Below are 26,892 nucleotides of genomic sequence, written 5' to 3' on the forward strand. Positions count from 1 at the left end.
TTCTAAATAATTTTTCTTCATAAAAAGAAAGAAAATGAAAGGGTAGACAAATAAAATGTATGATTATCAAGCTGATAATGTTTTATGTAAAAAAAAAAAAAAATTGGGATTTTTTTCAGATACAAATTGTGATATGTGCTATGCTATGTTAAAGCAATGTTGACATTTATATTTGTTTTTTCCTTAGCATAGCATTAATGTGTTAATACCGAAATAAATCCCGCATTAAACCCCACACGTAACATTGTTATTGAAACATGCTGGATGCTGGCGATAATAGTAAATAACAGCAGCTGTTGGTTTGTTTTGTAACAAAACGCAACTGGACGTGACACAAATAGAAGCACAATCAAGTCCTTCACATGAAAACTGAATTAGAAAGCAGGCTCACCCAGAGGGGCTGTGGGACATAGAGGCCTGCTGGTAATTGGCAGAGGCTGGGCTTCCCTGCATGGAGCCATGCGTGATTTTATACGGCGGTGCCATTGACTGCTGACTTATACCTGCGGAAAAACAAGAATGTGAATAATGACCTGGATGAATAACAACACAAACAGGGAAGCAAAACTCTAACAACAAAACACTACTTGAGATGTTTACTAAATGTTTAAATATGGCTAGCTTTGCTTCTAAAGTAGGAAAGAATGACATCAATCAGTCATGTCATCGCAATGAAGTCACAGAACATAAAACAGGATATTTTAAAATAGATGAGTTTGCAACGTATAACTTTTGACACATATCAGCATGGATTGTTTTGTGATGTGGTCAATGTAATGCAGGCTGTTAGTGAAGAATGGAGCAGTGGCAAGTATATTGGATGTGGAAACATTTATTTATATATTGATGGTTTTAACACACAACTAATAAACTAACGGTTATGTTATGGAGAAATAATCCATTTGGTTTTCTTCTCTGTTGTTTCAAAATTATTTTCTTAGTATAATGGAACATCACAAGGTCATAAAAAACAATGCCTCTTTCTGTAGTCCTAATGGTAACTATGTTTTGGGAGAGAAAAGGGAGGCAGAATCCGTCTTATCAGAAGGACACAAGCTGCAGAGAGAAAATAAAATGAAAATGTATGATTGTACTAAATAAATACTTTGTAAGAAAGACTACCTGGGCTCATATGAGAAAAATAAAATTGCTTGATTTTTACTACCGAGTGACCGGACTTCATCTTACAGGTGAATTTCCACCACATGCACCCATCAGTTAGAATTGTTACGCTGCATTCACACGGGGCGTCAGCATCAACGCTTGACGGAGGGCGTGTCTGAAGCTTGTGTTGACATGACCGTTATAGTGATAACAGCCAATCACGTTACTTTTTTCGTTGTTGCATGAATGCAATTGGCTAGCGACTGCTCTAGAGTGTTTGCATAAGGTGATCTGATTGGCTGACGCCTGCCTTGGCTCTTAAAAAAAAAAATTGAGAAATCTTCAACTTCTGCCATGAGCAACACGAGTAAAGCGACGCGACGGAACCCACAATTCAGTTCGGCAACGCATGACGTCACCCATTCAAAGTAAACGAGAAGCGTTAACGCTGACACCCTGCGTGAATGCAGCATTACAAAAGCAAACACAGCACAGTTTTGTACATGTCATTTCCTCAGGTTGAACTGACAGCAAGCGCAGTCTGTTAACCTTGTAGTAATATACGTTTCCCTATACGCTTAAAATTACTCTTACCTGCTTGGGCCGGATACTGGGGAGTGCTGGGTGCAGTCTTATTCCTGAAAATGTTGGGGTTCCTGGACAGCAAAAGCTGCAGCAGAACTGGAACATCTCCCTCCAAATCATCACTGCCCAGGCTGTCCTTTAGCTCTCTGTGGAAAACATATCAGATTTGAGACACAGACCCCTGACAGAGTGCATGAGCCCTATGATTTCCACAATGCAGAAAATGCACAATCTCAGAATCCAGTCAAAAAAATGGAATTTACCATATAACATGGAATCTCTCAAAGTCTGGCAAATTTTGAATTATTAAATCAAAAGTAGGGCTGTACACTTAAATGTGATATGGACTACTGTTAATATTAAACTGCAGTCCTTCCTGTTTTCCTTGCAATAGTTTATTAAAACATTATTGATAAAAAAAAATTTTGTGACGTTCCTATAAAGAATCAAGTTTTAATTTAAACTGTAAACCTCTTGTGCAGCACTACCTAGCATTTAATTTGATTACATTTTAAAAGATTACTTAAACTATTAGTTTTATGTTTTTAATTAATTTGGTACCACTTTTTCTGACAAATTAAAAACTGAATCCAGAAATATAAATATATTTAATTATTATTATTATATGAATTATTACTAGGGCTAGGTATTGACAATTTTCACGATTCGATTACTATTCACATGGTTTAGATTTTGATTTGATTCGATTCGATTCGATGATTAATTATTTTGGATGTAGTATTTCAGTTACAGTAAATGGCAAATATTCTAGAGGAAAATTCTCAACTAAAGCTGTAAACTACACATGTCAGTTGGTACTACTATAATAATATTGAAGGTTAAATTAAAGGTTCTCTAAGCGATCCTGAGCGGATTAACTTCCTGTTGACGTTCGAAGTGTTGTCAAACAAAACAGAGGCTAGCTAGACCCTCCCTCCGCCTCCTCCTCCCCTCCCATCCGTGCTTCCTGAAACAGTCATGAACGCGCATTTAAAATCATTCTTGTTGGTTATTGGCTGGAGCATGTTTATTATGTTTTGTGGTCCAGGCTACACCAGTTGGTTTTTGTTGCCGTTTTTGGAGCTTGTGGCGACTACAGAGACCGTGTTTTTTTTACAGTGTGTTCAGGGGACAGGCAGCTAGTGTATAGTGAGGAGATGTTTGCTGTATGTGACAAAAAATGTTTTGGCCTAAAAATGCGTGACATCGCTTAGAGGACCTTTAACTTATTTATATACAAACACTTAAATTACACTCAATGTACAAAATTTAAATTGCAGCTGTCATAACTGATTTATTCAAACATGCATTAAATATTGAAGAACTTTTATAATGAAATTATAATGAATATATAACAGTGCATAGCTATATTTATTACAATGTTGCTTTCTAAAGTACACTTTTCTAGCTGACTAATGAGTTTATGGTCACTGAATATGTTTTTCCGAGGTAAATGTGACATTACGTGACATTGTTTACAAGCGGTTTTATTGACGTCTTTCCGAGGTTGAAACAATGATTGAGCTATTCCACAAGACATGTTACGGATGTGATCGTTAAGTTGTACTGTATATTTTAACATACCTTCAGATGTTCATTCATGTTTATTTCACGCTGTAACTGGTATTAAAGCAGAGGAGAGGATGTTCACATGCGCTCCGTGCTGCCGCTTCTCTTTAACTGAGGCGCTAAAGCGATCTGTCACGCCACATTAAACAGCGCCAAAACGGTATTTATTTTTTGAATCTCATAATAAGACGGACATCATTTGAAATCTGAGACTTTGCTTCATATCAAAAGTGACAAAGATTACTGCGATTTATTGAATGGGAGGCGCTACATATTCTGCTCATTCATCAACTGAAAACAGACTAGACTAATCGATTCTTGGGATTTGAGAACCGATATCGGTTCGTAAAAATGAGAATCGATTAAAATTGAGAAATCGATATTTTTTTACCCAGCCCTAATTATTATATTGTTAAAGTTTTATAAATTCAACTGATTAGACAACCATTTTCTTTATTAATTAAATTTAATTAAACCATTAAAATCAGAATCCAGAAAAATTAAAATGGCGAAAAATGAATTTGGGAAAAAATAAAACAGATTTCATAGGGCCCTAAGTACAGATAGACCTGCAAGTGCAGAGAGTTAAAGGATTTGTTCACTTCAGAATTAAAATTTCCTGATAATTTACTCACCCCCATGTGAGTAAATTATCTAAATAGTCTGCGATTCTGCCATGCATTATGTAATTATGTTGGAAAGGTCACACGTGACGTAGGCTGAAGTATCAATCCAGTGTCTACAAAGTGAATGTGCAAAGACTAAGTCAAACGGCCTTTACAAAAAAAAAAAAAAAAGGTAAAACAATGATGTCGGACGATTTTGAAGTTGGAGGAGAAATTTTTTTTTTTACCGTGGTACTTCCGTCACGCGTGACCTTTTCAACCTGATTACGTAATGCGTGGCTCACATTGCAGAGTCAGTGCAAGACGAGCATTTGTGGTTAAACGTATACACTTTTTTTTTTTTTTTTTTTTTTAAATGACCGATCGTTTCACTAGATAAGACACTTATTCCTCGTCTGGGATCATGTAGAGCTCTTTGAAGCTGCACTGAAACTGACATTTGGACTTTCAACCCATTGAACCCCAGTGAAGTCCACAATATGGAGAAAAATCCTGGAATGTTTTCCTCAAAAACCTTAGTTTCTATTTGACTGAAGAAAGAAAGACAAACATCTTAGATGACATGGGGATGAGTAAATTATCAGGAAATTTGAATTCTGAAGTGAACTAATCCTTTAAGCCCAAAGTATGTTTTGGCTGTCCACGTTCTCTGACACTCCACGCACTGTCCACATGATGTAGCTTTCTGTCCACGGATGCCACTAGGTGGCAATATACACAGTTGTGATAAGAGTGCATAAAGAGAGATACACAACAGTAAATAAAGCAGCAGATCCTTCTCCATCGTTTCCGTTTTGGTTCTTGTTCTAAACTTCGCATGCAATGGCAGATCAGCTTCTTTTCTTCTTCTATCCTGCCGAGTGAACATCCTGAAAATGACACGAGACTGCCCTCTGACGTCTGGTAGAGTATAAAAAAAAAAGCAATTGTACTGCGCATGTGTCGAACGCGTCCATCCGCTGTTGAGTACACTTTGAAAGCTGTGTGGACATAACTGTGCATAATACGGAGCAGAGCGTGGAAAATTATGTATACCAACGCCTTTATATAGGCAGAGACAGAGGAGGCATGCAGGTGTGTGGTTTATGTACAGGGCAAATGTAAGCAGAAACTCACATGTGCTCCGTGGAGACCTGGTTGAGGCTGCTGGCAAGCTGAGAGACCAGAGTTTCATCCCTGCAGCCCATCAGACGCCCCACTTCCTCAGCTACACGCCCGCTGTACAGCAGGCTCTTAGTGGTGGTGCCCGGTAAAGGGGAGGGCAGGGGCAGCTGGTTCAACACTGTACACAAAAACAGAGTGCAATAAGGCCATGCTTTCTTTATTACAAGATCTCCCAGGGTAGAAATCTAAAAGGCACCTATAGTGCAGTCAGAGATGTTCTGATGCGCCCAATGTAAAACACCCCTTTTATAGCGTACATGAATGTCCATGAAAGCAACTTATCAGCAATTCGAGGAAAAGAAGAAACCAGAAGAAATTAATTACTCTATATTAAACAGGACCAAAAAGTAACATTAATTGCAAATTTAAGTTAAAACAAATAAAATAATATAAATGAGCTTTTAGGAAGGAGTGGACAGTATGAGCAAAATGTTATAATATAAAAGTAAAAATAACAATGCAGTTATTTATGCTGGAAATATGCAAAAAAATGGTTTATATTATATATATATATATATATATATATATATATATATATATATATATATATATATATATATATATATATATATATATATTAAATACCCATGTGCAAAACACCTGTTACTTTGGATAACACTACATGGCAACCAAAGAATAATGTTATTGTTTATATATCAGGGATGGTCTCTTTATTCTATTGTATGTATTTGTGCTGTCGTTTGTAATTTGCTTATCTGAATGTTTACTTGTCTTTTTTCTTGTAAATGTAGTTCAGCGATTCAAATAAAGCCTCCCTGTGCTGTATGTAAGCTATTACAACATAATTACCCAAATTATCAAAACGTTATGAGATGATAAATTATCTGTATGGTGGTATATATGGCAGTTTTCCCTGTGGTGTCGAAATGGTATCGAATGTCGATATTTTTCAAGGTATCAGTGTTGTCAAAAGTACTGGTACTTCGGTACTGAAATTTTGAAAATGTGACGATACCAGCATTTCTGTAGTACCGGTAGTTAGGGTTGGGTATCGTTTGAATTTGAACGATTCCGATTCCGATTTCGATTCCTTGTATCGATTCCGGTTCCTAACGATTCTCGATTCCGATTCTTTTAAGAGGCAGGGTCAAAAAAAAAGTTTAGGATATTTTAAATGAGCTAGCTAACCAACGGTCTTTCTGAAGGAAATAGTCTGACCTTCTCCATCAATTTTAATTCTATGAACTTTTTACTTTTTATGAACTTTACTATGAATTTCTCACAGGGCTGTTTTCAACTACAATATAAATATCAAATCTATGAAATTGAATATAAATATTACAAATTATGAATATATTGAAAACACATTTACACATGAGTGTATGGCTGCATTTACACTGCAAGTCTTAATGCACAAATCCGATCTTTTGACCATATCCGATTTTTTGGCCAGTGTGTTTAGGCCTACTCACTTTAGACGCGACTGGTATCGATATCTGTGTTTACATTAGGCTACTTCCTGCCCCAAAATAATCGTCACTGATAGTTTTAATGATAGTAGATCCTCGGGTTTTGAATGGCCGTGCTATTAAAATTATTTATATAATTCATGGAGTGGCCATGATTAGCCTGTCAGAATGGATAAGTTAACAGCTGTCATGGATGTATTGCAGCGCGAATTCTGACTGAACGGATATAGACCGGAAAATAAAGGTAATTTGTGTTTGATATTTTATCTACATTTATTAGTTTTAGAATTCCGTTTTTTGAATGAATTCGAGCGAGCAAGGGAGAGAGCGTGCTCGTGCGAAGCTGCTGAATATATGTGTGTGCGCAATTTCTTTCATGTTAGACAAAGTTCCCACATTAATATTGAGCTGCGAATTTTTAGTGCGAGTGCATACATGCACGTCTGCTTCATAATACAACACTGAAGCTATATTTTAGTGAGCAAACGTGCCGCCCTCGCCGTTTGATGGCTTGGAATTACAATAGGAATAGGATATGCGTGTTTAGACGTAGGTCGCATGTTCAGAGATCGGATATGTATCGGATTTAAAACCACATTTGGAAGTGGCTCAGATCGGATACGAAAAAAATCAGATCTCGTGTGGATTGCCAGGCTGGGGGTCGGAGCCAGAGGAAGAGGCAGCGGAGGACGGTCGGCGCAGCGCATCAAAGAGATTTATTTATTTCTACTCCATGAACTCGGAGGTGCTTTATCATGTTCGACGTGCACCCTCCTAAGCACGAAACAATCTTGCCGCAAATGTTGCATTTTGCCGAGATTTCGTTCTATTTAGAAAATTGAAGCCACACTTTGGACCGCCGACGCACACTATCCATGTTCGACTCGCTCGGTTATGCCAACACTTTCGGTGGACGCTTCTTCGTTGGTGTTAAGCGGTTTCTTCTTCCAGTCGGCGGACTGGGAATCGAAACTAGGAATCGAAATTTAAACTTTTGAACGATTCCGGGAAAATCGCAAAGCTAGTACCGGTTCCAATCGATACTCGATACCCAAGCCTACCGGTAGTACAGAGACTCCGGGTATATTCGGTATTCACTGATAGGACTGTGGCAGTATTTACTTGAATATGACAAGAGTGAAGCACAAAGCTTTGTTTACAAAAGAAATAATAGGTTAGCAATTAAATGTGACATCGCAGCCATGGAAATATTATGGTTCATGCCGAATGAGAGATACAGGAGTCCATAAATTTAAGCTTTGTATACCGTTTTGCGAATCGCGATCTGGTCACCCGATTATCAGAGAATTTAACAATATTCCATTAGTTATTCCACTGAACATGGAATCTCTGTTTCTTTTCCCAAATCTTCACTCACGCAGGGGATTAAACGTTTCTTTCTTTCGTTCGCATTGAGGCCTATTATAGGCTATTCGCATTATTTACTGTGGTAGAGTAGAAAAAAAAACACCATAGGACAGAAACCTTTTTGCTTGCACGTCAATTTCTATTTAACACAGTTTGTGCTTGTTATTAGACTTTATAAGGCGCGTCAAGTTTATTTGTATAGCGCGTTTCACACACGCCGGTGATTTTTACTTTCGTTTTCTCTGACAGCGCAAAATCAAACATAGCCTGAATGTCTTTGGACTTTGGCTATATGACGCATCTTTGTGTGGAAATAAAAAAACGAATGTTTTTTTAAATAATATTTAACTTTCTTATTGTTTAGGTTACCATAATTTACCGATATTTATTTCATAGTTTTATAGGCTGTAGTGTGTCATTTCACTGACGGAATTGCTAAAATAAACATGCACGTCTATTTCCCCTGTTGAAAAAACAGCATATGCTGGTAAGGTAGGTTTTGAAGCTGGTATGCTGGTTTGAGCTGGTTTATGCTGGTCCAGGACCAGTTTAGGACCAGCATGAACCAGCTCAAACCAGCATACCAGCTTCATAACCTACCTTACCAGCATATGCTGTTTTTTTCAACAGTACAAAATGGATGTTTGAGCATTTATTTTTTGTTTTTCTTATATTTCAAATTTACTTAATTGAGGTAGCCTATATATGTACACACACAAACATACACAAAGTTTTTAAAATAGGCTATATAAAATAGTAAAATAGTTTCAACAGATTTTGCTGTGGTACCGAAATTGGTACCGAGAACCGTAAAATTTTCATGGCATCAGTACCGACTACTGGAATTTTGGTACCGTGACAACACTACAAGGTATCGTATCAAAATTGGAAATTCCTTTATCGTGACAACACTACTGTGACCCATTAAAAATAACAACATTTGTTTTCCAGGCATTTAGTTTTATATGTTGTAATAGCAGCATAAAAACATAACATGAGGATTCACACATCGTCACACTATGCACTGCAGTGCAGGTTGCAGGTGACTGGTTATATATATATATATATATCAGAGTTTGCGTTTCACGTCATTTTGATGGACAGGATCATAAAAAAATCCATCATCAATTATTACCCGTAATTTAAATTTTTATATTTTAATGATAAGACATTTAACAGCTTCTGATTTTGTCCACATTTTCATTTTTATTCACAAACTTACAGGATAAGCAAACAGGCATAGGCTATGCATTTATTTATATTAGAAAAAGAAAGTTAAAGACTGCGTCACTTTTCAGTTTTCATCTTTGAACACTTGTCACGGATCGTGAGTGAACGCAGTCATCCTTTCCTCTTTACTACTGTACAGAATGAAATAAACATGAACGAAAATCAAAAAATATGTTGACAGATACAGTAGCTTACCGAAATTTGTACGTCAGTTCAATCAGTGTTGCAAACAATGTCACGTAACATTATACCTCAGAAAAGCCATTCATTGACCATAAACTTATAGTCAGCAAAAAACTGGACAGAGGTGGGAATTAAAGTTACTTCAAGCAACATCAGGGCCACGTTCAAGCTCAAACCGGTGCGCAACGTTTTGCTACGTTTTCTGGGTTGAATGACGTTTCCTGGAAACGGTGTGCAACGGGTTTGAGATACGTTTTCTCTTGTTTGGTGGGTGTGTCAGAAACCACGCGGTATTAAAGAGACAGCTCGCACAATGGGTATTAATGTAACATAAAAATACTATAGACCTACTATTTTGCTACTGTATTGTGAAGTGGCACTATAATAAACTTTTATATAATCAGAGAAGTACAGAATAGTAAATATTACAATATCATATAATTAATATATATATATATATATATATATATATATATATATATATAGCACAACAACAGTGATCAGCAATAATGATAAGCCTAATACTCACAATAAAAATAATATAGATCAACACAGTCTCGGAGGTAAGAAGTGGATTATCCTTCACCTGAAATGTCTGTCTTTTCATCATGAAGTGCAAGTCAAATGTTGTATAACAATTAGAAGTTTCCACAAATCCCTTTACTCGATTGGGATGTTCTCTTTTATTCTGGACGACAAGGGCAGCGACTGTAACATCGAGCAAATTTTGTAATATTAAACACGTATTTATACCAATTTAATCAGGCTCCGAAAATTCTTCAAAAAGAACACAAAGAACGGCCTTCTCAGTTGCCATAGTTGCTACTCTTGCGTCATCAGAACAGGGTGTTCACCCGTTCAACGCACCACCGTTTCCGTTTAAAAAAACGCTTTGCAACGTTTTGTCATCTCAGTAATCTGTCAAAATGAAGGACAGGCTGCAGATTTTTTCCTTCACTGCTAAAAAAAAAAATTCATAAATGATGGAAAATTTTCGGTTAACGTGAACTCTTAGTGTGTATATATATATATATATATATATATATATATATATATATATATATATATATATATATATATATATATATATATATATACACACACACATACATACACACACCCACCCACCCACACACGTCACACTACCTACCGCTGGTGACACTCCACGACCACGGTGGCAACTTCACCACTGCGGTGACGCGGTTGTCATGTCTACCATCACAGCCCTAGCTGTAGCATCTCTATTGTATAGAAGTGGCCAAACATTAAAGATAGATGGACATTTGAATTAAATGTTGTTTGTCCAATATTAAACAAGGATTTGATCATGCTGTAAAGAGTAACAACAACAACAACAATCACCAGTCCACTGACACCCTCTGCAGGCATTTGATATAATTAGGGCTGTGACGGTGGCAGTTTTTTTACCACATATTTTTATATATGTATATAAATTCGAATCAGATTGGATATATTCGACTGATAGTCGAACCATATATGTTTGGGGGGGGATGGGCAGCTTGAAAAACAGCAGTCCATTAGATAGTGCGCACGGACTTTGAAAGGTTTGCGCGCTGAACTGTGCACGAGATTGAGCGGGACACTGAAAATGAAGGCCTGGCTATAGTCTACCCGCAGCTTAAGACAACTTTTATTTTCTTTCACACACAGCACAGAGAAACATCTGTCTAATAAACCGACCAAACTGCCTGTCAAGTGATAGATGAAACTAACAATGATTTTACGTTTTTTAAACAAATGAAAGGCAATGTGGATAAACATTCACAGCCACGATCTACAGAACACTCTCAAAGATATAGAAGAAAATGAATAAAAACATTTTGGATCAATAAACATATATATATATATATATATATATATATATATATATATATATATATATATATATATATATATATATATATATATTTAGGCCACACAGATAGATATAGGCTACATTTCATATGTCTGCAAATCAAATTACATCGGCTAAATTGTCTGTGCAAGCAAGCTTTAACTAATCTACAGCGCAACACTGATGCACCAAAAAAACCAAAAAAAATTAATTAATTTAATAAAAAAAAAAGATTTTTTTTAATCAAACATTAATTTACAGAATTGAATTACAACAGAATATACCGTTCTAATAAATGAAAGTAGTCTAATTAAAAAAATGAAATATGATCAAGTCAAACTGCAAAATGCCTGAAGTGCAGCATATATTCAAAACAAGCCACAAATAGTTAAATTAAATAACCCAGAGTGATCAAAAAATAAATTAAAATTAAAGAAATTATTAAAATAACGAAAGTATATCCAGAATTGCCAACTTTGTCTTTTTAACTGCAGAGGCAATAAACGCTAAACTGGAGAGGCAGTCTTTTTAGCTAAACATTCACACAACATCCAAAAATCATATTACATCCGGCTGAAATAGTTTGAAATCACTTGTAGCTACCCTACCTGATTGAGAGAGAAAAATCCAGTCTTTCACGCGATCTGCCTGTGTCCGTTTGAGTCTTTTCAAATAGCGCGCTAGTCAGCTAACATTAGTCAGCTCGTTGGCCGGTAGAAGCGCGGCGCAATGTTTGTTGTTGTTGAGTTCTAGGACATAAGCTGTTGGCACAACTTGCATCATACGTTTTTTGGATCATCTTTTACCATTTCAAAGTGCATCCAATTGTACACTTTATCCCAGACACTGTTAAAGATTTCATCCCTGCCGCAAAGATGCTCCTCTGTCGGTCACGAATCATGGAAGTGAAACTTAAATCTGTCACAGGGGTGGTTGGATTTATTCACGCACATTAAAAATATTTATTAAAAGCTTCTTTCTTTTCACATTTTTATTTATAGTACTAACATAATAGGCTGTATATTAACCTATTGGGAAAGAACCGGTACATCTACCTATGTAAAATCAGATATTGAGCGCCCCCATATCTCGTCTCATAACACCTCTGCGACGATTCGTCTGTGAGATTGGTAGTCGAATCAGGCTCCTCCTATCGAAGATTCGAATCGTCGACTATTCAGGGTCACCCCTAATATATATATATATATATATATACACACACACACACAAATAATAAAGATGCATCATACACCACTCTGCGCTTTGAGAGGGATGTGGGACATGAGCAGGAAAGAGACCATCTTTTTTGTAATATCTTCATGTGTTCTCCTGATGTTACAAGCAACTGACACTTGTTGCAAAAGGTCTTAAAAGTGAATTTTATCTTCCGCCAGTGCAAGACATTTAGTCTATGTTTGATTTTGGGCTGCCAGAGAAAGCGAAACTACAATTACCAGCGTGTGTGAAATGCACTATACAAATAAACATGACGTGCCTTACCAGTCTAATAACAAGCACAAACTGTGTTAAATAGAATGTTACATGCAAGCAAAAAGGTAACTGTTCTACAGCATTTTTTTCTACTTTACACAGTAAAGAATGCAAATAAAAAAGGCCTAATTAAAAGCAAACCAAAGGAAGAAACATTTATAATCCCCTGTGAAAATGAAGATTTGGGAAAAGAAACAAGAGATTCCATGTCCAGTGGAATAACTAACGGAATATTGTTAAATTAGCAGATAACTGTGTGTCCAGATCGCAAAACAGAATACAAAGCCGACAAAGCTTAAATTTATCGGCTCACGTACCTTTCATTCAGCCATGGCTGTGATGTAACATTTAATTGCTAACCTATTATTTCTTTTGTAAACAAAGCTTTGCGCTTCATTACAAAGCATTAACATACAAAAAAAAAGTGTTTTGGCATATCACCACCGGTTTGGCATATCACCACCGCTACTCGGCCACCGCGGTGGTGCGGTTGTCAAGTTTACTGGCACAGCCCTAGATATAACACATAACGTACATAAGTTGAATATTATTACATTATGTATTTTAACAGTGTTGTTCAATAAAACTATATAATTACTTGCTTCTGATACTTTATTTTAACCAATTATTAATGCCTCATTGTTATTATATATGTATTTTAAAGGGATACTCCACCGTTTTTTCATATTAAACTATGTTATTCCCTTAACTAAGACGAGGTGATACATACCGCTCTCGTCTCAGTGCGTGCACTAAATCGCTCTGTCTTGCGGCGAAACTTTGTTAGCACTTAGCTTAGCCCAGTTCATTCAATAGGGGCCAAGCAGAGAAGCTACCAAACACCTCCACGTTTTCCCTATTTAAATACAGTTACTCGAGTAGTGTAACTCGACCTAGGACGGTGACACAAAACAAAACGTTGCGCTTTTCTAAGCGCGTAAAATGGATGACTATATTGTATGGCGGAATACCATAGCAAGTGCTCAGGAGCACTTTGACTTGGCGCAGTAATATCTTCACTCGTGAAAAGTCCTCTCACCGGCCCCCGCTCCCTCTCCTCCTCCCTCTCATTTCCGTCAATAGAACCAACGTGACTTTTACCACCTGTGCTATTAGCAAACTGCAAGAGATCATTTGCAATGGCGGACTTTGTAGATGATTATGACTTGTTTGTAGCAGACCCAGAGCCATATCTGTTTGAACCCGAGTACACAGAGGAGGAATTAGCTCTTATGGACCGTGAGAGGGAAAAAAGATACGAACCAGAACAGACCGGAGCCGGAGCGTTGGTTCTATTGACGGAAATGAGAGGGAGGAGGAGAGGGAGCGGGGGCCGGTGAGAGGACTTTTCACGAGTGAAGATATTACTGCGCCAAGTCAAAGTGCTCCTGAGCACTTGCTATGGTATTCCGCCATACAATATAGTTATCCATTTTACACGCTTAGAAAAGCGCAACGTTTTGTTTTGTGTCACCGTCCTAGGTCGAGTTACACTACTCGAGTAACTGTATTTAAATAGGGAAAATGTGGAGGTGTTTGGTAGCTTCTCTGCTTGGCCCCTATTGAATGAACTGGGCTAAGCTAAGTGCTAACAAAGTTTCGCCGCAAGACAGAGCGATTTAGTGCACGCACTGAGACGAGAGCGGTATGTATCAACTCGTCTTAATTAAGGGAATAACATAGTTTAATATGAAAAAACGGTGGAGTATCCCTTTAACTCATTTTAAAGGCTATTGTTTACTTGGGTCTGGTTTTATTACCACAAAAAATATCAGATTACACGATTAATCGTCAAAATAATCAACCAATTACTCGAATAGCAAAATAATCTTTGACGACAGCCCTAGATTAGTTAAAACATTTCAAAAAACACCCGCATTGTTTTGCATTTTGTGCCCTTCAGTCAAATAAATGACTATTTTTCCAGTCTTACATTTCATCAATGAAGATTTCTTAAAAATACTGTTAAAATATTGTCCCGTTCTCTTGAACCCAATATTGTGTATCATCTAGTGAGCCAAGTGTATCGTCACACCCCTAGTAGTCACTGATAAGTACAAAAAATAAAATAAATAAATCAAGTTTTATATTTGACCTTCATTTTTATTTCCCAATTACCTCATTTGGAATGCCTCATGGGATGAATTGTTCACTCACAGACAAAATAATTAAATTTTTGTGTTTTAAAGCAAGACTGCAATGTTGTGGTTCATCTTGCATATTGGTTCATGGCTTATAACTCCAAATTGTATCATTTTTGTAAAATCGCTACAGAAAAATTAATGGGAAAAATAATTCTAGAACCAAATCCACTGAAAATGTGGGCAGTTACCATTGTGCTCCATTGGAAAGTGAAGAATGAGTAGTGTGATGCGTGTACTTACAGTCAGTGAGACCAGCGATCCCAGCAAGGGTTGTGATGGGCACATGTGGCATGTCCCCATTCATACTGACGGCTGGGCACAGAAGTCTTATGCACACAGAGTTCCACAGAGATATTTATACGCTGACCATCCCTCACATCTCACTCAATCCTACAAAAAGAAAGAGGGTTTGCATGAGGTTACGAATGGGATGTTTGCCTTTTCAAACGATTCTGTGCATTGACTTGAATAGATCAACACAAATTACACACTCGTTTCAAAACAGACACTATGCTTCCTGGCAGAATCAGTCCACTCAGACTTACTGTCGGTAACAGGTATATTGATTTCTATGTACACTAACTACCATGTAGAGGAGCATTATGTGAGACAGATAACATCTACAAACGGTGCAGACAGCCTGACGGACACACCCACTCTGGACTGACAGAGGATGGACTGAAGACACACCCCTCTATTAGATATGCAAGCCCAACCCTGTCTCCCGAAGGGACCAATAACAGCTGGGAGACTGACAGCACATAGTAAGCACAAAAGAGGAGATGCTAAGAAGCAGAACTCACATAATTTAACAAAAACACATTTTACACTTAAGCAAAACAATATACTACATCGCTGCTCAGAAGACAACAAGCTGCGTGCGTTTGTGTTAAAACAAATGCTAAATGCATTTCAAATAAAACAATCATAAAAACCTCTTCCATGTTATCAAAAGGAGATCCCAAGAATGCATTTCCGCATCCGGGCTATTTAGAATATATTAATATGCATGAATCATTTACATGTGAAACTGTATTCGGAAGGTAAACAGTCCAGAGAATATCTCTGACGGGCAGATTACAAATGCAAACGGGCATTTCTGTTGCACTGTCCCTTTAAATGTCAATACTTTACTTATTTATATTCATGAATCCATTCCGATCGCTTGCATGCATGCAGGTTTCATGACAACAACTCGGCAGCGATATGCACATAATGCATAATTACCTAATCAAACCTGTTCTAGAAAATAAAACTGCACAAATCAAAACGTCTAAAGCGATCACATATTTGTATTTTATATCGAAAACAAGGTGAAAACGAATTTCAGTTTGCTTAAGTTCTGAATGCAATTATGACTGTGACTAATTTATGTTATTATTCGCTAAATCGTTGATGCAAGATGCTATTAAAGGATTTGGCAGGTCATACAGTGGAGTGAGGCATCACATCTGTACAAACACGGTGACACAAAATGACCAAAACACAGTGTTGACAAGTCGATCGCTGGAGAGAGGAACCATTCATCCTCAAAGCGTTTCGCTGACGTTTATTCAGCCGTAATGACTCAAAACATGACGAACATAGAGAAGTTATGAACACCAGAGATTGTAAATATTTACCATAACAAGCATTCAAGCCGTTCGTGGGCAAATAAAAGATGATTAGAGATGATTTTGACTATTAGCAAAGCGTTAGCTCGGGACTTAATAGATTCCTTGCAGATGCTCGCTAGTTAGCATTGCTCTGATCTGAAAGGTGAATTTTTTATAGAAACCCGCGCCGCTTGTGTCCTTGCTTATTCAAATAACAAATTCAGTTATTTTATATACAATTTTCTGTCAAAAGTTTAGTCATTTAGTCTTAACAAACGATAGCCTCGGCTAAGCTAAACATTCGCGAAAGCTAGTTCGGCTACGCACATCTTTCTGTCTCCCTTCGCGAACAATAAAAACACTTTTTGCTTTCCTCCATTCGTTCCACACGCTGTACGTCGCGCGACGAAACGTTTTCGGTCATCACAGTGCGCGTGGGATATTTGTAAATAATCCGTTTGAGTTTCCACACAAAAACACTCGCCCGTGTTTGTGTCGCGAGGCCTCCGCGAGCTCCCCAGAAGCCTCGGACTCTACGCACGAGCGCGACGCCGGGTCACGCGCTTCCCGCCACGGGGGCGCGCCGGAGGAGAACGACTAGCCGAGCCGTTGCGACGTTCGTCTCCTCAGAGCCGTTCCGTCGAGAAAAACAAAATGGAAATGTGTCGAAATGTGGTAAGGGAACGCGAAGATAGACTTAGCAGGAATTGTGAGAGGGTTTCATATTTACCTTAGCTTGGGGTAACTTCAAAGAAGAAAAAAATAAGGGGACTGTTGTTGGGATGAGAGCTTGGTTGTCGGTCTGCTGTAAGTCTCTGGCTCCCCCTCTCTGCTATAAAAAGATCAGCGCGGGCTAGCGGGGTTTGTTTAGCCGAGCCAGCTAACAACAAGCCAACTCTATCTTTATCTGGGGTGGGGGAGGTCAGGCTGTCTCTGATCACACATTAAAAACATTTCATCATGGAGCAGAGTTTAATTCAGCTCCTTATTAACTAATCGCGTTAATGTTCGCGAAACACATTTTCTTGCGTCTTTGTTTAGCAACAAAAAGCCCCACAACTGATGCTTTGTCGCTAGTCAGAGGGAATTGTAGGTTGACCGGAAATACAAATACTAATAACGTAATTATTTTTTCCCGCAATTATTCAAGAGATTTTTTTATTCTAGATTTTTTTATTATTATTATTATTTTACATTATTATTATTTTACATCCACATCAGGGCATAATAGTGTTATTTTCAATATACTTTATAAGTAATACACATGCTATTATATATATATATATATATATATATATATATATATATATATATATATATATATACATATGCACATATGTATACTAATATTATAAAAATATAATTTTATATATATATAAAATATATGATGGGTATTGTAAATAACACTATTACATAAAATGTACTGATGTGGATGTAAAACAAAAATAAAATAATCTTTTTTACATAAAAATATGTGTGTGTGTTTATAGAGAGATCCAAAATACAGTAAAAACAGTAATATTGTGAAATATTATTACAATGTAACTTTTTTTCTATTTGAATACATTTTAAAAATTACTCCAGTCTTCAGTGTCACATGATCCTTCAGAAATTATTCTAATATGCTGATTTGCTGCTCAAGAAACATTTATTATTTATCAGAAAGCTTTTGTAACATTATATACTACTGTTCAAAAGTTTGGTGTCAGTAAGAATTTTGTTTTGAAAGAAAATTAATATTTTTATTCAGCAAGGATGCATTAAATTGATTGAAAGTGACAGTAATAAAGACATTTATGTTGTCAAATCATCATATTAGAATGATTTCTGAAGGATCATGTGACACTGAAGACTGGAGTAATGATGCTGAAAATTCAGCTTTGATCACAGAAATAAATTATATTTTACAATATATTCAAATAGAAAACTTGTTTTAAATTGTAATATTTCACAATATTACTATTTTTACTGTATTTTTGATAAAATAAATGCAGAAGAAACTTCTTTTTAAAAAACATAAAAAAAATCTAACCGATCCCAAACTTTTGAACGGTAGTGTATATTACAAATGAAGTATGATGCATATAAAAAAATAATGGGATTCCTTAGCAAAATGTATAATTTATAAGAATCTCAGAATAGAATATTAGAACAGAATATAATTGAATAGAATATTGGAACGCCTCAAACATCCTATGCATAATCAAGAAACTACTCTCTCTCTCTCTCTCTCTCTCTCTCATATATATATATATATATATACATACATACATACACACACACACACACACACACACTGGGGGAACCGGTAGTAGTCTTCAGCCTTGTAGGAACTTAGGGGTCTATCTGTAACTTGATACAGAGCCCTGTCCTTTGTAGCTTCACTTCTCACCACTGGGTGGCGACTTAGTATAACGATTAAAGCTAGCGGGCACATCTGTAGTTTATTAACTACTTTCTTTGGATTTATTGGTCTTTTGAAGTGAAATAATTCTGTGTAGCTGTATGAAATATATGTATTTATAATAGCATGACTTCCATTAAATGTCATATTTATCCCAATGGTATTCAAGTCCAGAATGAAAATGCCTGTGCATTTTCTCAAGAAAGCACTGTTCTTCTGATTGCATTAATTTATTAAACTTTATATTCTCTTATGCTTACTTTTTCTTCACTTTTATTCATTTGATTAGTTACTTTGGATAAAAGCATGTGCAAAATGCATACATATAAAAGTTTTATTTTATAATGGGCAATTGTATGTTTTTATTTTTTTTCTTTCCTTACAATGTCTATGTATAGTACTTTTTATACACAATGTGTATATGAATAAACTTGCTTTGTCTAGATATTTTGTAACATTCATACATTGTTTAGTGAGGTAGGCTATAAGTGTCCAAACACATTTTGGGGCCACTGTTTGCTCAATCTATTGATAAAACTCTAATATAGATTATGTGCTGCTAGATTTTTTTATTTAATTTTATTTCTTCTTCAACTATTTTTGGTTCCCCAAAGAACCTTTTTGTGAACAGTAAAAAAAAATAAGTGTCAAGTGGTTTAAATTTACTATCTGCAATATGCACTCCAAAAAAATAACTCCTTGAACAAACTCAACTAAAATGAGAGCAGGAATTCCATCCAATAAAGATGCGTATTTGAGTGCTCATGCGCCACTCTTCTGCATGATGGTAACTACAAAATTCAAAAACATTAAAGAAACTCCTAAATGTCCAACATAACTGAACATTAAACACTAACATAAACTAACAGCATCTTTCCCTTCACTGAAAAACACATAGAATAACACTTTAATCCCTAAATTCTCATAATGCAGTCCCTTGCAAAGCATGCCTGGAACTACCGATCCATTGCCTAGTTAGTTGTCAACATTAATTTGTGCGTTTCATTCAGCAATGTTAAGCTGACTGAATAAATGATGTCTCGCGCTTTGCTTCAATAAGTGTGAGACATCACTCCCATTGTCAGAGCGCGTTCAGACCTCACACACTGGATTTGGAGAGTAGATGGACATAGTGGTGTTTTAGAGGAAAAAAATGACAAATACTGTTCGGTTTCTCGTACAAATCAATCGTTTCGTGTCTTAGGACATCAGTGTGTTGTCACGAGCCGCAGGGTTTAATTTGGATTTGTCTGTGCGTGTTTTCTTGACTCTTATAGATGGAGTTCCCATTTACACCCATTATTCGGCTGACAGACCGCAACGGTTGGAGTTAAAAATCATCATTTGTGCTCTACTGAAGAAACAAAGTCACCTACATCTTGGATGCCCTGGGGGTAAGCAGATAAACATCAAATTTTCATTTTTGGGTGAACTATCCCTTTAAATTTAAGTTTGTGTAGTTGAGTTTTTAAGTAATGTGAACAAGGATGGTTTGAGTAACACTAACAACAGTAAAGGTTCATTTTTGAGTGAAGAACCTTTTTCTACTATAAAGAACATTTTGTGGAATGTAAAGGTCCCATGAATGGTAAAGGTTCTTTATGGAACCATCAATGCCAATAAAGAACCTTTATTGTGTTAAAGTGTTTTCAGTTATACATGTAAAATTATACTCACCTCAAATTTAAAAAAAAAAAATAGCTGGGACAGGTCAAGGAGAAGATGATAAAATTGTGTCAACAAGGTCTTGATATGCACAGAGATCATATCACATGTTCTTTCTAAGACGGTAACAACATGTGCTTGATTAATATAGTAGAATAGTGAGTGATTGAGAGATGTCAAGGATGATGAGCCATTGTCAGCTGATAATGAATGTAATACTGCAGAACTGGGTGATGTTACATTAGTACTAGAATTGTCATTGCAAAGAAAGTGAAATCAATTGAGTGTAAAATAAAAAAAGTAGTAGTAGTTAAGGGCACGTCCTGAGAAGAACACAGGCAATGTGAGCAGTCCTGGCCAAAAATGCTCTTTTTTATTTATAGTTTTCTTTATTTTGTACAGACTGACAGTCATCTATAAAAGCCTTGAAATAAGATGATTACATCAGTTGAATTTACAGTTTGTCCAAAAACAATTCATGCATGGTCAGAGTGACTTCACAGATAAAGACCGCTGAAATCGTGTGGCATGAAAACTGTACTATACTGTTGTTTCTGGACTCACTGCCTCACTTTCCAGCTTAAGCTGCCAAAACATCCCATGTGTTTCATAACAACCGGTTTAAACATGCTTCTCTTATTTCTTTTTTAGCATTACTCACACAGTTACAAACAGAATGGATGTAATTCATTGTTCATTTAAATACAATGTATTTTTTCCAGCCCAAGTAGAATCAACAAAACTAAACCTGCATCTAGAAAATTATTCAATCTGATAAGATTTTAATGAAATCAGATTTCTACCAATCTAATCCATTTACTCTACAATAAAACAGTTCAAAGAGGACCGTTGTGGACCACACATGTCCATCTCTACTTGTGCAATGGACTTCATCACATTTGGATGTCTTTGACAAGCATATAAAAAGATTTGAGATGAATATCAGATAAGTGTCTGACTAAGTCACTAATATTTGTACAAAAAAAAAAAATCCAGTTTTCTGCTCAGGAAACAAGCAGTTACATTTTGGTCTCGCTGTCAGGGTTCTTGGCATTCTCACACTCGCTCTCCTGAGAGATGAGCTGATATGATTTCTTGGTCTCATTCTCCTCCACCACGGAGTTTCCGATCTCGGCATCGGTAGAATGCAGCTCGTGACGGGACAGGTGCTCCACTATGCCAGCACCAATAGAGTCGCCCAAAACATTTGTGGTGGTGCGCAGCCGATCTCTGAAATAGCCAATGAAAACAAACAGATTCAGGAATTATTGCTGGAATTATGCTTTTCTTGACCCAAATGCACCAGAAAATCTTATCAAAGTCATCTCCTTATCAATAGTGATGTTTACACATCTGGATCGCTATGTCACTTGAGACTTTGTTGTGTTTTGAGGGCCTCATGTAGCCTCTTCTTAAGAAAAACAGTCCCTCCATCTTGTGTGGTGTTTTTCCTGACACGTCTTTCCTAGCATGAACGTTCCTCACAATGCCTCTTCTGTTCTGTACCCTGCTTTAACCAGCACATAATCTGACGACAAGGTCCCTGACAGAACTTGAATTGGGTGACTGCTGTGACTGTGGTGGGAATAAAGGTCTCAAGAACATGCTATCGGATATGAGTGTATTGTTCAATGAGTCCTAAAACTCATTGGAAGCAAATGCTGCGTGGATATGTACATTTGATTATGGGTTATGAAATGTGAAAGATGGAATATCTCACTTCCTGCTCAGCCCTGAAGTTCTGTCTGTGTGTAGGAATATTACATCAAAGCGCCTTCAGAGGTCAAGTCAATTTGTATAGCGCTTTTTATAATACACAATGTTTCAAAGCAGCTTTACAGAAAATCATAATGTTTATTATATCTTAAAGGGGACCCCTTTTTACAAGATGTAATATAAGTCTCGGGTGTCCCCAGAAGTTTAAGCTCAAAATACCTCACAGATCATTTATTATACATGTTGTAAATTTTCAGTGGAAGGAAAAACATGCTGTTTTAGTGCATGTATCTTTAAATGCAAATGAGCTGCTGCTCCCCACCTCGCTTCACAGAAGAGGGCAAAGCCTGTACAGCTTGTGCCGTGGGATACTCTGCCAAAAAAATCTCTATCGCGGTCACGCTCATGTGACATTGCTGTTCTTCATCATCATGAAAGTTAATTATTTGCATGCGTTTTAAAGCCATAACAGTTTAAACTTATGTGCATTCGGAAAACCATATATCATATCTGAAGCACGCGCACAGAAAGCTGGATGTCAGACGGCGCGTCCCGAGAGTATTAAACTAAGTTCTCTTTCACGTCTTGAGTGAATAACTTTAGTAGCTTTAATAAGAATACATTTCTTACTTGAATGCTGCTGTTAAATGATCTGGCGAGGAGATATACATGGTGGACTGTGTACAGCTCACTCAGGGGAGGAGCTAAGCTAATAGGGCAGATCGTCACCAGTCATGGGCGGAGTTTCCCTCTACTCTTACGTAAGAGAAGGGGAAATCTGGAACCGCTTGTTCAGAGAGACTGTTTATGATTTATGGGGATAATAAAAAAAGGAGTGGGTGGATTTTTACCATTATAGGCTTGTTTACACACACTGTGGACACACATCTGTGTTTAAACACCTTACAAAAGTGAATTTTGCACAATATGTCCCATTTAATATCTTCATGCCTTAGTCGCATTTAGCAGATTAGAGCTGGGCGATAATATAGTTTACATTTTACAATGATACAACCAATCAAGCGGTTGAGATTTGCTATATAGTATATATCATCCTACACGAGTATACTGTATGCATGCAGATAAAGTTGAACATGCTTATATATACAACTTTGTATAAAGAGCTAGACGATAAGTTACATTTTGCAATGAAAATTTGATACAGTATATAGTGTATATATCACTTTATGCGAGTGTACTGTATGTATGCGGATGCAGTTGGATATCCAACTTTATATATAGAGTTGTGCAATAATATTTTTGCAATGATATAAACAAACACGCAGCTGAGATTTGCTACAGTATATGTTGCTTTACATTTTTACTTTTTTAAAAATGTCAGTATTCATAATCCAACATGACTGTAAAAGTCATGGACATTCACCCATCAAAAGCTGTGGGAATCCTGAACAGGAGAATTTCAACTTGTGATGTTCTGAAGACATCTGTAAACTATATTAATCACCCAGCTCTAATCTGCTAAATGTGATTAGATTACAAGGCATGAAGATATTAAGACATTATAAATACATTTTATGTGCATTGTGAAAAATGCTCTACAAATGAATATAAATCTGAAAATTCTTCAATATTTACAGTGGTAAGCCTGTCTGTTTGTTAAAGCCGATGTACAAAACTTAAAGGGTTAGTTCACCCAAAAATGAAAATTATGTCATTAATTACTCACCCACATGTCGTTCCACACCCGTAAGACCTTCGTTCATCTCCGGAACACAAATTAAGATATTTCTGATAAAATCCGATGGCTCAGTGAGGCCTGCATCGCCAGCAATAACACTCCCTTTTTCAATGCCCATAAAGCTACTAAAAACATATTTAAAACTGTTCATGTGACTACAGTGGTTCAACTTTAATATTATAAAGCGACGAGAATATTTTTTCAAAATAGCGACTTTATTCCACAGTATCTAGTGATGGGCGATTTCAAAACACTGCTTCATGAAGCTTCAAAGCTTTACGAATCAGTGGTTCAGAGCATGTATCAAACTGCCAAAGTCACGTTGAAGTTTCAAAACACTTAAGACGTAACGAAGCCTCGTATACTGAAATCATGTGATTTTGGTGCTCTGAACAACTGATTCGAAACAAATGATTCTTAAAGCGCCAAAGCTTCATTAAGCATCGTTTTAAAAACACCCATCACTGGATATTGTGGAATAAAGTCATTATTTTGTTATTTTTGGCACGCAAAAAGTATTATCGTCGCTTTATAATATTAAGATGAACCACTGTAGTCACATGAACTGTCTTTAGTAGCTTTCTGGGCATTGAAAAAGGGAGTGTTATTGCTGGCGATGCAGGCCTCACTGAGTCATCGGATTTTTAAAAAACAATATCTTAATTTGTGTTCCGAAGATGAACGAAGGTCTTATGGGTGTGGAACGACATGTGGGTGTGTAATTAATGACATCATTTTCATTTTTGGGTGAACTAACCCTTTAAGTAAAGTAAGCCATGCATGTATTGAGTCTTGTGAAAGATGATCTTACTTAAAATACTTAAAACATTTGTTATAATACAAAAACATAGTACTCACAGGAACCAGTCAACAGCGATAATTAGACTGATGTCATCAGTGGGCAGTCCCACGGAAGTCAACACTATCACCATGGTAACCAGGCCGGCCTGAGGGATTCCAGCTGCACCAATACTGGCTGCTGTTGCTGTGATGCTTTAAAAATGACAAAGCATGTATTCTAAAATCATTTTTGGTTTCGTTATATATACACAATACTGAATGGTGTGAGAAATTAACATTAAAGGCAAGATATAACAGGAGAAAGAAATTCATGCACTGGTCAATTCTGAGATTATGAAGGAAAAAAAAAAACATCCAAAATACACATTTAAGTGTTTTATTATTATAATTATTACACTTTATCTATTTGCATTTGTAGATTTCAATTACAATAAATATCTATAAAGGAAGTTTTCTCAAAATTTTTATTTTTCCCTCATGCACTGAGCGAGAAATCTCCACTTCAGTACACCAAACTTGTTTTATCTATATTTTGAAGTTTTTTTCATATAGGGTTTGTTCATACATCAACATTTTATTCCTGAAAACAATATTTTTCCAGACTGTTGACAGTATTTCTGTTTTATGGAGTGGTAAAATGAGAACCTGCATCCAAAATTTTGAACCTGCATCCAATTCCAGTGCATCCAATTCCAGCCCAGTATGCAAATTAGGAGTTTTTTTTTTTTTTTTTTTTTTTTTTTTATAAATATATCTTAAAAATAGATATTTGCATACTTAAACAACATTTCAAATGTGTATTACACATGTCTTGATATACTGTGGTTAATTAAGTATGGTGATCACAAATTGTACTCTATTCACCTGTGGTGCCTTGCCTTAACTGATGTTAAGGTTGTATGTTGTATGCGGTCATAAAAGATGTTTTTTTTAATGATATCTATCTGTACCTGATGGTTAGGATCTCTCCAAAGTTCATCTCCATGTTATTGACCTGTGCAATGAAGATGGCAGCCAGAGCCTCATACAGAGCTGTGCCGTCCATGTTTATGGTGGCTCCCACGGGCAGCACAAAACGGGTTATTCGTTTATCCACATGGTTATTTTCCTCTAGACACTTAAAGGTGATGGGAAGAGTGGCAGAGCTACGGAGAGACATGTTAGATTTGAAAGTCTGTCACTTACTCATCTGTTAAACATCATCATCATAATGTTCCAAACCCATAACAAAACTATTCCATGGAACACAAAATGAAAATGTTGCTCAAAAAGCTGGAGCGCTACGGCAAAAGAAATCATATTTGACTTGTTATGAATGTGAGTTTCCGGTCTGTACTGAATGTGATGCAAAGAAAACACAGTGTACAGGACATCCTTGTGGACTGCACACCAAAATAACATACACGTCCGATTAACGAACAAATGAAAAAAAATACTTTTAGTGAATCAAAAACATACAATTACTTTTATGAGCCAGCATTATGAACACCAGTTCAAGTTAATGATCAAAAAATGTTTTTTTTTTTTTATTTATTAAAAAAAAAAAAAAAAGTTTATTCTGATTATTTCTTCACTAATTTGAATCGATCAGCAGTTTGGAAACATTAAGGTTTTTTAATATTTAAAGTCTCTTCTGCTCACCAAGGCTGCATTTATTTGATCAAAAATAATAAAAACAGTAATATTGTGAAATATTATTACAATTTAAAATGAATTTTCTATGAAACTCTATTTGAACATATATTTTAAAATGTAATTTATTCCTGTGATCAAAGCTGAACTTTCAGCATCATTACTCCAGTCTTCAGTGTCACATGATCCTTCAGAAATCATTCTAATATGATGATTTGCTGCTCAAGAAACATTTCTGATTATTATCAATGTTGAAAACAGTTGTGTATAATTTTTTTCAGGATTCTTTGATGAATAAAAAGTTCAAAAGAACATCATTTAACTGAATCTTTTGTATTATACACGACTGCTCAAAAGTTTGGGGTCCATAAGAACTTTGTTTGTTTGTTTAAGAAATTAAAGAAATTAAAAATTTTATTCAGGAAGGATGTTTTAAATTTAACAAAAGTGACAGTAAAGACATTTATAATGTTACAAGAGATTCTATTTCAAATAAATGCTGTTCTTTTGAACTTTCTATTCATCAAAGAATCCTGAAAAAAAGTGCATAACTGTTTTCAACATTGATAATAATAATAAATGTTTTTTAGCAGCAAATCATCATATTAGAATGATAGGATCATGTGACACT

General features: G+C 36.2%; 2 protein-coding genes across 4 annotated transcripts in view; both read right to left on the reverse strand.

Moving 5' to 3' along the window:
* The window catches only part of nipbla (NIPBL cohesin loading factor a), a 53,914-nt gene extending 36,561 nt beyond the window's left edge, over nucleotides 1-17,353 (reverse strand). The window contains exons 1-5 of one of the 3 annotated variants that reach the window (XM_048188700.1): nucleotides 17,075-17,353; nucleotides 14,990-15,139; nucleotides 5,001-5,166; nucleotides 1,699-1,835; nucleotides 392-503 (exon numbers count right to left, since the gene is read on the reverse strand). In XM_048188700.1, the coding sequence (XP_048044657.1) occupies nucleotides 392-503; nucleotides 1,699-1,835; nucleotides 5,001-5,166; nucleotides 14,990-15,053 (479 nt within the window). In that variant the 5' untranslated portion in view covers nucleotides 15,054-15,139; nucleotides 17,075-17,353. Of the gene's footprint in view, nucleotides 1-391; nucleotides 504-1,698; nucleotides 1,836-5,000; nucleotides 5,167-14,989; nucleotides 15,140-16,371; nucleotides 16,857-17,074 lie in introns of those variants that run through there. The other 2 variants (XM_048188702.1, XM_048188701.1) reach the window with 2 other exon arrangements.
* Nucleotides 17,354-20,764: 3,411 nt separating this feature from the next.
* Nucleotides 20,765-26,892, reverse strand: part of slc1a3a (solute carrier family 1 member 3a) — a 22,631-nt gene continuing 16,503 nt past the window's right edge. Inside the window, exons 8-10 of the mRNA XM_048188703.1 lie at nucleotides 25,580-25,774; nucleotides 24,687-24,821; nucleotides 20,765-21,643 (exon numbers count right to left, since the gene is read on the reverse strand). Of these exons, the coding sequence (XP_048044660.1) occupies nucleotides 21,433-21,643; nucleotides 24,687-24,821; nucleotides 25,580-25,774 (541 nt within the window). The 3' untranslated portion in view covers nucleotides 20,765-21,432. The remainder of the gene's footprint in view (nucleotides 21,644-24,686; nucleotides 24,822-25,579; nucleotides 25,775-26,892) is intronic.

Source organism: Megalobrama amblycephala, linkage group LG4, assembly GCF_018812025.1.
Source record: "Megalobrama amblycephala isolate DHTTF-2021 linkage group LG4, ASM1881202v1, whole genome shotgun sequence".
In the NCBI taxonomy this organism is placed as follows: domain Eukaryota; kingdom Metazoa; phylum Chordata; class Actinopteri; order Cypriniformes; family Xenocyprididae; genus Megalobrama; species Megalobrama amblycephala.